The 13,891-nt window shown below is 34.1% G+C and overlaps 1 protein-coding gene across 1 annotated transcript in view; it reads right to left on the reverse strand.

Moving 5' to 3' along the window:
* The window catches only part of LOC127702574 (low-density lipoprotein receptor-related protein 12-like), a 31,815-nt gene that overhangs the window by 4,300 nt on the left and 13,624 nt on the right, over nt 1-13,891 (reverse strand). Inside the window, exons 7-12 of the mRNA XM_052206827.1 lie at nt 9,969-10,127; nt 8,991-9,146; nt 5,395-5,748; nt 4,224-4,340; nt 2,616-2,729; nt 1,259-1,384 (exon numbers count right to left, since the gene is read on the reverse strand). Coding sequence (XP_052062787.1) covers nt 1,259-1,384; nt 2,616-2,729; nt 4,224-4,340; nt 5,395-5,748; nt 8,991-9,146; nt 9,969-10,127 — 1,026 coding nt within the window. The remainder of the gene's footprint in view (nt 1-1,258; nt 1,385-2,615; nt 2,730-4,223; nt 4,341-5,394; nt 5,749-8,990; nt 9,147-9,968; nt 10,128-13,891) is intronic.

A 13,891-nucleotide genomic window follows, 5' to 3' on the forward strand; every position in this document is an offset into this window, starting at 1 on the left:
GGTCAAGGCACAAACAAAATTACTACATCAGCTTTTGGGTAAGATTAAGCAATTGGCAAGACCTTTAGAGTGCTAACTGGACTGGGGCTAATTAAATCACCCTGCCCTGACCCATACCACTACTATTGGGTTCCAAGTAGTAAATAACAAGGCCTTAGCTTACCACGACTTATAGACTTAGGACTATCAAAAAGGCCTTATCCCTTTCCTCTACAACTGGGATACTAACCTTTAAGACCTAACTTGGGCTACTACAAGTCATCGCTGAGACCCAGAACACCAACTTTTTTCTATAAGCTACTACAATTCAATGACAAGGCCATAACCCCCCTAGATTTACTTTTGGGAACTCCAAGTCAGTGACAAGATCCTGACCACTTCCTTTATTACAAGGCTACAGAAAGTCAATGACAAAGCAGCTAACCCTTAGCTTTACTATATACCAATTTCCATTCTTTGAGGAAATAAAAAAACTTTCCTCTATTGTTTAAGTGCAACGACTGAAAATATTTGAACAATAGATATTGTTTTGCAAACATCATTAGGTCAACTGCAGCAAAATTGAGGTCAGTTGTAGTAAAGGCCCTGCGAAATCTGGAGATTCTATGCACAAAACTTACAAGAAAAATACTTGTAAGTTCAGTTAACATTAGTCATAAGATTTTTTTTTTTTGTGAGAGGGTATTGCATGCCAATGACAAGACACTAACACTCTGATTTATTTATGGCCTACTGCAAGTCAAAAAGGTCCTTACTCAATACCTTTATTTTTGGCTTTTGCTAGTCAATGACAAGACCTTAACCCATATCTTTATTATTTAACTACTGCTGACCAATTACTAAACCCTAACCCCTACCTTTACTACAAGGCTATCACAAGCCAATGAGAAGGCCTTTAATAATCCCAACTGTAATTAAAAGAGTTAGTCCCAGTAGATGAAAAGTTCCTAAATGCATTGTTGAGGTAGTTGATGTCAATGACAAGCCTTAACCTCTAACTATAATTTCAGAATAGTGCAAGAAAAATGGTTGCAATAACCATTTCCTCTAATCAAAATTAAAACTTAAACCTAAAATCTGCTGATGATATTAATGGACTAATTTGTGTCAATGGAAAAACGCTGATCATAACTTTTCTATTAGATCTTTGCAGGTCAATGACCTTAACCCAACTCTAGTTCTGGGCTACCCAAAGTCAAAGAAAAGGCCCTATCCAATCATAGCTCTAATCAAAGGTCCTGTTGTCACTAAAACTTACGTCTACAATCAAATTCATCACTGTTATCACCACAATCATTAGTTTTATCACACTTCCATGTCTCATATATACATCTCCTGTTATCACACAAAAACGTTCCATTGTGGGGTCCACATTGTGCAGAAGCTGAAACATGAAATAAACATCATCTTAATCACTTCTTATATACATGATATATGTCTTCTTTTATCCTACATAAATGTGTGAATGCAAGGTTCAGAATATTTTTGAACTATACAACAAAAACGTTATTGCCTGTTTAATTTTTACTGTAACATTTAATATCTTTCATTTTACAACATAGAAACACAGTTTTCCCTTAAAAAAGTTCACTGGCTAACGACACTTCATTTTTGGTAATTAATAAATGAATAAGATTTTGGAATCACATGACACACAAGGCAAGTACAGCAGGAGGTGATAACCCTGTGATGAATCTGGTCTCGTTTCTTAGCTTAATAGGAGGTAACTGGGGTTAACAGATGTCCAACAAGAATGTGTTCATAGTACACGGATGCCCCACTTGCACTATCATTTTCTATGTTCAGTGGACCGTGAAATTTGGGTCAAAACTCTAATCATTAAAATTAGAAAGATCATTTCATAGGGAACATGTGTACTAAGTTTCAAGTTGATTGCACTTCAACTTCATCAAAAACTAACTTGACCAAAAACTTTAACCTGAAGTGGGACACACAGACGGATGAACGAACAGACTGATGAACGGACCCACAGACCAAAAAACATAATGCCTATAAATGGGGCATAAAAATTGTAAATCCATTTGAAATATACCAATCAAGAGAAAACATCTGAGGGAATAGCTTGAACTCTAAGCGGAACGAAACAGATTATGACAACAGGGTAAGTGTTTCCTACTTTGTATGCATAATTTACCCTGTGAATCCAGACTAACCAGGCCGTAAGTATTCTCTTTTGAATTATATCACATTCTGTTACCCTGGGCTTCTATAGCTCACTATACAGTATGGGTTTTACTCATTGTTGAAGGCCATACAGTGACCTGTAGTTGTATACAACAATACACCCTTTACCTATGGTCTTTGGAAGATAATTGCCTCATTGGCAATTATACCAGATCTCCTTATTTTTTTATTTATCACTTAACCCAGATGACGCTTGCTTGTTATTGAATACATGTTTATAGCTTTAAAAAATGTAAAAAAAAAAAAGACCTTAATGGTCCGACTACTTTTATTCATTGCCTGACCCCTATTACAATTAAAATGTCCCTGTTAATCCCTATCCCCTTTTTTGACATTTGCTAGATTATCTGACACCTAGCACCACAATTTTTCCACTGGTATTCTCCACCCTCTTCAAGCATCAAACTTACAGCAATACAGTTCATCCATCATGTTGGTACAATGTCCTACACCATTACATCTCTGTTTTGCCTCATAACACTGATTGATGTGTGGTCCACATGTATACTGTTCACCACATCTTTCTGTTAATATAAACATTATCAGTAGATGTATTAATATATTATTGCTTTCTTTTTGTCCAGTGACAAATAATATTGAATCTTATATTTTTGTGGATACTAATCAGGGACTAAACTTAACAGTCCAAATTTTCAGATGGGCGAACATATTTTATCATCCTGATCCTGATCGCCTAGCTCATCTCTATTTTGAAGCTTCTACGATTACTTTATTCTTGTTTAGTGTTTTCGTCTACACTGTTGAATCTGCATTGCTTTTTTGAGATGCATTCCAGTTGTCCAGGGATTCATTACAAGCCTGTATTTGACGATAACTTGTCCAAGCATTGCTATATATATTTACAAAATCTTCAATAAAAAGTAATTGAATAATGTTTTTAATAAACACTATTAGAGGATGGCTTGGATTTGAAATAGCATTTAATGATTCATAGAAACAGCCATTTTGTCAAAATGTCAACAGGAAGTTCAAATTGAAGGGGGGCAATTTTGATTGGAAATGTACTAAAATCAGTATTTTCAAATCTTATGATATATTTCTGATGGCAATAATTCAATAATTATAAAGTTATCACACATAATCTTTTCCAGGCTCAAAAGCTACATATAGGATCACATAAAAATTATTTAAAGCTTTATTAGTATATGAAAAGTACATTTAAGTTTTATTTTATTAGAATGAAAATTGGTTGGTCCCCTGAAAAAAATATGTTGGGGCCCAGCTGGCCCCTGGAGGAAAACAGTTAAGTTTAGTCCCTGCCAATTATTACGGATTGAAGAAATATTGTATATATTTATTGATATTTGATTTCATGGATTTGCATACAAGCCTACTGTGGATTCATTTTATTTTCCTGGATTGAGGAAAACCTGTAATTTAGTAGATATTTGATTTCATGGTTTTGCCAAAGTCTGAGTATTAGACTATAAAAAAATTCTACTCATAGGCGGATCCAGGGGGGCCCTGGGGGGCCGAGGCCCCCCCCCCCCCCTTTTGTGGGAAAAATTTGGTTGATTATATAGGGAATCACTGAAGCATGACTGGAGCGGGCCCCCCCTTAGGTCAGTCAGCGGGCCCCCCCCTTATGAAAAGTTCTGGATCTGCCACTGCTACTTTATTGAACATTTCAATGTGTGAGTTACCTATACCCAAGAAATCCAAAAAAATTGGTATGCCATCAATAATAATTAATCCACAGTATATAAAACGTGTACTTCATTGTAAAATTATAACTTTTAGTTAACCAAATATACTTTCAGACAGTTTTAATTGATTGTTTCTCTGGCATTTAAATATAAATACAGTTTTTTTTATTACTACAAATATATTTTTTTTATATATTCAGATGCAGTTCGACAAGTGCTAAATGCATATAAAAGTTCATCAAAATCAGAAATACTACCCAATTACGTATAGTTTGCCATCAGCACATAGTTGCCTCATTGGCAATCATACCACATCTCCTTACATGTAACTTATATTAAACTACAACTTACCACAATTTTTTTCATCATATCCAGATAATGGACAATCCCAAATACCATTACAACCATGGATTCTGTCATAACAATCCTTTTCTCCTCCACAAAGGACCTGGTCTGGTAGACATTTTCCTACAAATAAACAAGTGTGCACACCCTGAAATGTCATAGAAAAACAAAGGATATGGGGTATCTATCCATGACACAAAATCAGTACATGCACAGCAAAAAAACACACAAAAAGCAAAGGCTGTTCTTCATCTCAAAGTCACAGTGAGGCCTTCAACACAGAGCAAAAAAAAACCAAAAGAACTCTCACCTCACTGCAAGTTTAAGATGGCCCCTAGCACCAGCCTGAGTGGAATTCTTTGCAAAAATAAATTTGGATAGACTTTGCTTGCTTTACTGATTATAATTGATTTTTGTCTTGAAAGTCTTTAAGATAAGGTGTTACTTCAAGTATCACGTAAACTTAACATTTATATCAATGATTCATGAAAATGAGGTAAAGTTTTATGAACCCTGCAAGACAGACATGTTTACTGTACAATCATACCATACCTTCTGTTATATAAAAACTTTATAGCCAAGTTACGGCAGTGGCCATTGCAATGCAAAATTATCATCCCAACATTATCATAATTAGATTTTGAAGCAATCGACACTGTCTAATAAAACTGTATATAAAAAGATTGTCTGTACTATTTAAATTTGCATAGAAAGTAGAATGTTATTATTGGTTTTTCTACAGGATATGACATAGGTCAAATTGTAAGGTCAATTTTAGGTCTCCCTTAACATTAAAAACACAAATATGCTCACAGGACAGACTACTGACCTCAGAAGCCATTTTAAGTGTGTTATCTTTCCAAAATAGGTAAGTTGGCAAGAAGTTGAACTGTGAACTATTTCTGACTAATGATACCCCTGTAAGAAGCATTAAGTAAACAGAAAGTTGATGAGCGATGGATGTAAAAATGCATCACACAGTATAGCATGTTTACATGATAGAAAATTTCAGGAAGTTCTAGTTTGCAGTTCCTGAGAAAAAATTTTATGAGACGTAGGGATGGACTGATGAAAACATGGATGGACAGACAGATGTAAACCAGTGGAGGGTACAAATACGTACAACAGGAAATTGTTGATGTGCAATTTTATGCTTGCCACAAATATTGTACTGTACCTTTGTTTTGATATGTAAAATTAAATCCTTTTTCTTTGATAAATGAATCAGAATAGAAAACAATTGTTAAATCACTTGATGTTGATTCAATCACTAACGGTGGTGTATTCAGACCATAGTAAGTATTAATAAGTCTTGACGAGCTATCTGAACCATCGTATATTGTCAGATAGTCGGTGTTTTCTGTATCTTGTAACTTAAAGCTTATAAAGCGTATCTGTATCCCCCATCTTTTTGTAGTGTGAAGATTCCAGACACATTCAATACTGTCAGGGTAACTGTTCGGGTATCCTGGTGATGTGATGAATCCTCCCTGATTTTCTACTTCAATATATTTGTTACAATTCTTTTGACCTGTGAAAATAATATATTTTTAAGAAACAAGTAAATCCATAAAGGGTTATAATTGGCGTTAAGAATTTGATATTTATTTAATCAGGCCAAAATTTAACAAATTTCACATAGAAATAGTTGTGATATTACTATTAATACAAAATAACTTCTTTTTGGCATATCACATTAAAAATGACGACGAAATGACCCCTAAAGTATGCATTATTTGTGTTGTAATGTCAGATTTGGTAAAATTTTCAATAATTCAATAACAGTTTTTAAAATAATTCACCTTGGACGCCACCCCTGATCCAGAAAGTTTTTGTGTCTATGGATTCAATATCATCATTGGCCAGGGTTGGCAAAAACCCTGGGTTTTATGAGTATTGCACAGCCCTGTGGGAAATACAGGGAAAACCCGGGTTTTACTGGGTTTTAACAGGTAATAATGGGCAATACTGGGTAATATGAAATTCTGGCCTGAATTTTAAAGAGGATTAATCAGAAATGCAATACACTAAAGATTTTTATAACAAGAGTGCACATGCTGAAATGTCTCGCCTTCTTTACTTACCATTGATTTTATGTTGATAGTCCTAAATATAAAGTTTTACTACAAGTAACACATAAACTTAACATGATCCAAGAAAATGAGGTCAAGGTCAGATAAACCAAACCAGAAATACATGTACACCTTACAATCATGCAATAAACCAAACATAGTTGACCTATTGCTTATAGTTTCTAAGAAACAGTCTTAACCAAGAAAACTTAACATTGACCAATGAACCATGAAAAAGAGGTCAAGGTCAGATGAACCATGCCAGACAGACATGTACACCTTACAATCAATTTATGCATTAAATATAGTTGACCTATTGCTTATAGTATCTAAGAAACAAACTTAACCATGAAAACTTAACATTGACCAATGAACCATGAAAATAAGGTCAAGGTCAGATGATACCTGCCAGACAGACATATACACCTTACAATCCTTCCATACAACAAATATAGTTGATCTATTGCTTATAGTTGAAGAAAAAGAGACCAAAACACAAAAAACTTATCACTGAGAAATGAACCTGAAAATGAGGTCAAGGTCAAATGAAACCTGCGAGACTGACATGTACATCATAAAATATTTCCATACACCAAATATAGTTGACCTATTGCATATAGTATAGGAAAAAAAGACCAAACTCAAAAACTTAACTTTGACCACTGAACCATGAAAATGAGGTCAAGGTCAGATGACACCTACCAGTTGGACATGTACACCTTACAATTGTTCCATATACCAAATATAGTAGACCTACTGCTTATAGTATCTGATATATGAACTTGACCACGAAAACTTAACCTTGTTCACTGATCTATGAAATGAGGTCGAGGTCAAATGAAAATTGTATGACGGGCATGAGGACCTTGCAAGGTACGCACATACTAAATATAGTTATCCTATTACTCATAATAAGGAAGAAATTAACATTACAAAAAATATTGACTTTTTTTTCAAGAAGTCACTGAATCATGAAAATGAGGTCAAGGACAATGGACATATGACAGACGGAAACTTCGTAAAATAAGGCATCTATATACAAAGTATGAAGCTTCTAGGTCTTCTAGCTTCTAAAATCATATTACACAGTGTTGCCCAGTATTACCTGTTTCTGGGAGTATTGCCCAGCACGGGAAAACCCAGACCGGGTTTTCCCGCCCGGTTAATACTTTGCCAACCCTGTGACATTGGCAACTTTTGGCTACAGAACATTTTGGATCCTAGGTTGCGGCCAAGGGTTTCCTGAAGATCCAAAAAATGCCCAAAATCATCGTTTTTTGACAATATATACAAAATGTGCTGACTTTGAAGCCTAGAATGTACTCAAATGAAGAGATTTATTCCACCTAGTAGTAAGGTTTTTGAAATAGACCCATTTAAGAACAAAATGTTTGCAATTTAGATACTTTATGATAAAGTTGAATTTCAAGGCCATATTTGGCCTAAAGTGACCCTTGTCCTTTGTTTTACTAGCCAACATGTGAAGAAAACCCTGCTTAAAACATTCCTGTCTTAGCGAATTACATCTACAAGTGCCAAATATTACTCTTGACTGAAATTCTATGTATTAGCAGCAATTTTCTAGGTATTCAAATTGATCTTTTAATATAAATGATATAAATCTGGTTGACAATTTCAACCTCAATAAACAGCTGCACCATGAGCGCATGATATGCCCGTCGTCTTGTGTGTGAATTTTCATGCAATAATCATAAATAGTTTCTGACATAAGGCGCGACATGCGAAAACCCCCATTTTTTTTACAAAAAAACTCAATATCTCTAAAATAAAATTTTGAATCAAAACCAAAAAGTACACAGATCTTTAGATTAATATAACTAAGAAGTGTGTAAAATTTTAAGCAATAATCATAAATCGTTTTTGAGATATGGCACGACATGTGAAAAACCCCTCCCCTTTTCTTACAAAATACTCAATAACTCAAAAATAAAATTTTGAATCATCACCAAAAAGTATACAGATCTTAAGATAAATATAACTAAGAAGGGTGTAAAGTTTTAAGCAATAATCATAAATTGTTTTTGAGATACGGCACGACATGTGAAAAAAAACACACACCTGTTTTAGTTACTAAGTCCCGTAACTAAAAAAGTTTTAATCTTATTTTCACCAAAAAGTATACTGATTGTTTGACTATCATAAGAAACAACTATGTTAAGTTTCATGAAATTTGGATAAGTCGTTCTCAAGTTACGGTGCGACATGTTTACGCCGGACAGACAGACGGACAGACGACATTTGTATACCATAATACGTCCCGTCAAAATTTTTGACGGTGTATAAAAACAGTTCTAACAGAGAAAAAAATTTAGTTTTAACACAGGAAATGCAATTGTGGAAAATGAACAAGACTTATCCACAATTAAACTTGGGATCAGTCTCTCATTTTGTAAATCCCATATAATTGTTATGCTCTGGCCTTACTTGTCGCAAACCTTAAAGAACACCCTGAACACTTCTTTTGTATATCAAAGGGCTTTAAATACATCATTCCCTAATTAATTGTGAAACACTTTCAATTCAAATAATTACCTTCTATGGTGCATTACTAAAAAATATGCAACCATTTAAAATATTTTTCTTAAGTGCCTTCGGATCCTCATTCCTGTGATTCCTGGAATGAATTAGCCTTATCATGCTAATTAGGTAAAATCCAAATAGTAAATAAATATTTGCTTACTGCAGATAGCCTGCTCTTCATCTTCCCCATAGAAGCAGTCTTTATTTCCATCACATATAAATTTCTCTTTCAAACAAACTGTCCCCCATGTTCTAGTTGATCTACATAAAATGTCATTTCCATGACAGCCAACTCCATCTTGGACAGTAGTATAACCTAGAATAAAGTAAAAACTTATGAACATCACAACTAAAATTATCTGGGGTAGAAGTAAAACTTTAAATTAATGAAATCCTGACACCATCACAGCTAACACAGTCGGAATTTGTTTCAACTAATTCAGTATTTTTTAAAAAAGAATATTTCTCATAGGTTTAAGTACAGTCAAATCTGCCATAACGGTCAACTTGTTTCTGCGGTCACCTGTCTCTAATGGTCACTTTCAGACCCTCACAAAAGTTTTCTCTATATAATTTAAATGGTTTCAGCAGTCACCCATCTAATGTGGTCAGTGGTCACCTAACTTTTGCACAAAATTGTCGATTACTGGTAAATGTTTAAAACTAGCAATATAAGTATGACAAAAAAAACATTGTAGTCAAAATGAGAATGGGAACCCATTTGCAACCAAATTGTGCAATAGGGGGTGAATTTGTAAATTCCTCATGTTCTACTCCTTTCAGTTTCTGTTGAAAACAATATTACCAAATTATTTCTCCACAAATACTATCATTTTTAGAAAGTTCTTCCAATTTTATACGCCAAAATCTGCCATTTTTTCAATTAACTATTGCAAAAAATGATATCTCTACTGCTTAAAAACACTAAAACAATTTGCCGCAGGCAATGTCAGAATCAGAATTTTTCAGAAACCTCTTTTAAAGGTCACCTTTCTTGAGCATGTTGAGCGGTCACTTTTAATACTTCCCAAGAGTGACTGCTTCATACAGGTTTGATTGTAGTCCAAACCATAAGCCTCGACTTCACATAGGACTTTATGCTCCCCACAATAATAACAGACTTTTCCGTAATATTTACCACACAAGTCACTGTTTTCGTCCTCCCCTCCTAAACAATTGACTTTTCCATCACATTTGAAGCTACTGTCTAAACATACATCTCTTTGATGGTTATAGATTGGACGACATAAAATCTGCGATCTGTCACACACAGGTTTTTTTGTTGTGGTTTTGTATGCTGCAAAAAAGAGAAATTATTATGTCACAAGGGAAGTCATAGCTATAACATCATAAATAAGAATAAATGCTTGCAAGCACACACATCTATACCCTCATTATTTCTTTTTTTGGTTGGTTAAATAAGAATTTAAGACCCTCAATGATGATGGGTAAACTCATTGCATCATTGAACAACATATATATTTCATGTCACTGATTTAACAACAGTGTGGTAGATTAGGAAATAACTCTTCTTTCATGGATAATGTGGCACAGTGTTTAATTTTTACTTCAGCAATATACTATTATTGACTAAATATGAGTTGTTTTTCTCTGTTCTCTTTTTATTTAGTCTATTTGTTCACTTTAAGTCCTCAAAATTCTTACATGATTCACATTAATTCTGATTTAATACATAAGCGTTTATTGTCAAAGCAATCTTTTCCCTATTCTGTGTGGTCAGCATATTTCTCACTATTCATTTGGACCAGCATCTTACCAAGTAATTATGTATGTATGCATTTGCTATGCATCTACACACTTGTTATGAATATATGCAATTATTATAAATGTATAAGTGTTTCCTTCAGCTTTTAATAAAATGCTTCGCTGAGCGCAGCCTGATACGACCACAGAGGTCGAACCCTGAACAGTTTGGGCAAATTTGGACACAATATTCAAGCTTGATACTGTCTGAATTTGGATTGTGATCAAATTTTGGACATAATATAGGTTTCTGACACAAAACAAATGTGGTCAAAGATCTTACAAATCTATTGCGCAATACTGTGCAATTGAAGATTTCTTCTTGAAAATTTTGAAAAATTCGAAATTTGAAAAATTTTGAAAAAAAAATATAAATCCCTCAAAAAAATTGGAAAAAAAAATCCCCCCCCCAACTTTTTGAAACCCCCCTTGGAGCAATAACCCCAAAACTCAATCCCAGCCTTTCCTTTGTAGTATGGAACATTGTAGTCCAATTTCAGAGAGATCCATACACTTAAACACAAGTTATTGTCTGGAAACTAGAAAAATGCTTGTTTTTGGCCCTTTTTTCGCCCCCAATTCCTACATGTTTGGGGCAATTAACCCCAAACTCAATCACAGCCTTCCCTTTGTTAAATGGAACCTTGTGGTACAATGTCAGAAAGATCCATACACTTACACACAAGTTATTGTCTGGAAACTAGAAAAATGCTTGTTTTTGGCCCCTTTTTGGCCCTTAATTCCTATACTGTTGGCCCCATAACCCCTAAAATGAATCCCAACCTTCTACTTGTGGTATTAAACATTGTGGTACAATTTCAGAGCATTCGAAATACTTATACACAAGTTATTATTCTGAAACAAGAAAAATGCTTGTTTTGGGCCCCTAATTCCTAAACGATTGGGACCATCATCCCCAAAATCAATCCCAACCTTCCTTTTGTGGTATTGAACCTTCTTAAAAAATTTCATAGAGATCCATTCACTTAAACTAAAGTTATTGTCCGGAAATCAATGTGTCTTCGGACGAAGACGACGACGACATCATACCATTATACGATCCCAAAATTTTTTTGCGGTCGAATAAAAAGGGCAAGGTATTTTTTTTTCTCAGAGGCACTTTTGATAAGAAGAAGGTCATAAATCAATAGAATGGTCAGTGACCGGAAATTTAATTACACGTGTATTGTCAGGAGAGCTCTTCAATCCATTTGTTTATTAGTCTGAGATAATAATGCAATTTGAATGCTTTAGTTAACCTTGGGACTATAAATTTGGTTAGAGTCTGCCAATTTCGACTCATCAGGAGTAAATTTATATGGATCAAAGTTAGGGACCACAGGAAAACTTAGCCTCACCTGAAATTTCGAGTCAACCTAGTTCGAGACGAGAGTCAACTGAAACTCTAAATGGTCTTATTAAAAGATATATTGCAGAACCGATCTTAAATAACGATAGGGCGTACAATACAACAGAAAAGAAGGATGGTGCCAATTTTTTTTCAAAAAAAAAGGGCAGGGCATCAAGAAAAAACGGCAGGTAGCCATACAATGCCAAAACCTCTTGTAGGAAACACTATGTATACACCTGTTATGAATGTATACATCTGATATGTTAATATGTACATTTTATGTGTATGTACTAATTATGTATGTATACACCTGTTATGTGTGTATGCACCTGTTATGTATGTATGCACCTGCTATGTATATATGCACCTGTTACATGCACCTGATATGTATCAGTGATTTTGCTAGTGCTCGTCTCTTTCGTAATTTACGAAACTGTTTTCAAAATGACGAAAGTATTTCAAATCAATTTCGTCACTTAAATTTGGAAAGTGTAAAACTATTTTCGCATGAAAATGCTATAATTCTACCTGTCTACATGTTTCTGACAAGTTTATGACCCTCAGGTAATTAACATTTACAACAGGTGTTATAAAGTTGTGCTTACAGCTTATCCACTTATCGCCATCGGATGGGTCACTAATCCGGTTAATTATTTTCCCCAGTAAAATTAGTCAGTCTGCATTTTAATTTCAATATTTCTCAAGGCCAACGACCACAATTTGCAGTTCGCTTGTCGTAGTTTCGTCATTTGAACAAAATTGTTTTCCCCCGGACAATTCACTTTTTAATTTCAACATTTCTAAAACGATTATAACTTGCAGTTCGTCAGATGATCGTATTTTCGTCATCTTTGACATAAAACATTCAATTTCGATTAAAAAGATAGAACTTTATTCAAAACGTTCAGAAATGTTTTCACGTTAAAAATTTCCATCATCATCAACGAGTCAAACAGGTGCTTCTTTTACGATATACTGCGCATGCGTAAAAGTATTCCTATGAATTTATAGACACTAAAACGTAAAATTCGAAATAAATTTAGTGCCAAAATAAATGAGAGAGACAAATATAGTTCTTATTAAACAAATTGAAATAAAAAAATGATAATTTCCTGTCTTTTTAAACACGAACCAATCCGTAGATGAATCCGGATTCATACTGAATTTATTATCTACTTGTCACTTCCCGTTTACATTTCATCTGAAAATCGAAAGTAAACGTGATCAATTCTCAATTAATTTACAATTTACAGTTATTGGAATCGTTCCATGTTAATTTGTTCAAATCCTTGGTTCCAACTTTATAGAAATTAATTAAAAATATCGATTTAAAAGTCTTATGAGGATAATGATTATGCAGTGTAATAGTCTTACAAAGTTCAACAAGTTCATTTATACTGTGATTCCTGGTTTTTATAAAAAAAGGTATCCAACTTTTGTTGATCAGGAATGTCCCCTGAAACTAATTGAAGTAAAATTTTGAACTAGATTTTCAGATCTTATATCATAATCTTCATATTTAAGTGACACATCAGTCAGATCCTGCAATTAGTCCTTCAAAGTCTGACAAAGATGTATAGTAAGTAATATACATACATCCTTGGTCCCTTGCTGTTACCCAAAATAGTGTTGATTTTTATCTCGCGCAAAAGTGACTAAAGCCCTCAAAATCCTAGCTTAAACCCTGTATGTATGCATGCACCTGTTATGTATGTATACAACTGGTATGTATGTATGCTCTTGTTATGTATCGTATGTATGCACCTGTCATGTATGTATACAACTGTTATGTATGTATGCACCTGTTAAGTATGTATGCACATGTTTTGTAGGTATACACATTTATTATGTATGCACCTGTTACGTAGGTATTTACTAGTTATGCATGTAAAACTATACACATGCTATCTATGTTTTTACTAGGTATGTATGTATACACCTTTTAA

Source organism: Mytilus californianus, unplaced genomic scaffold, assembly GCF_021869535.1.
Source record: "Mytilus californianus isolate M0D057914Y unplaced genomic scaffold, xbMytCali1.0.p SCAF_5, whole genome shotgun sequence".
In the NCBI taxonomy this organism is placed as follows: Eukaryota; Metazoa; Mollusca; class Bivalvia; order Mytilida; family Mytilidae; genus Mytilus; species Mytilus californianus.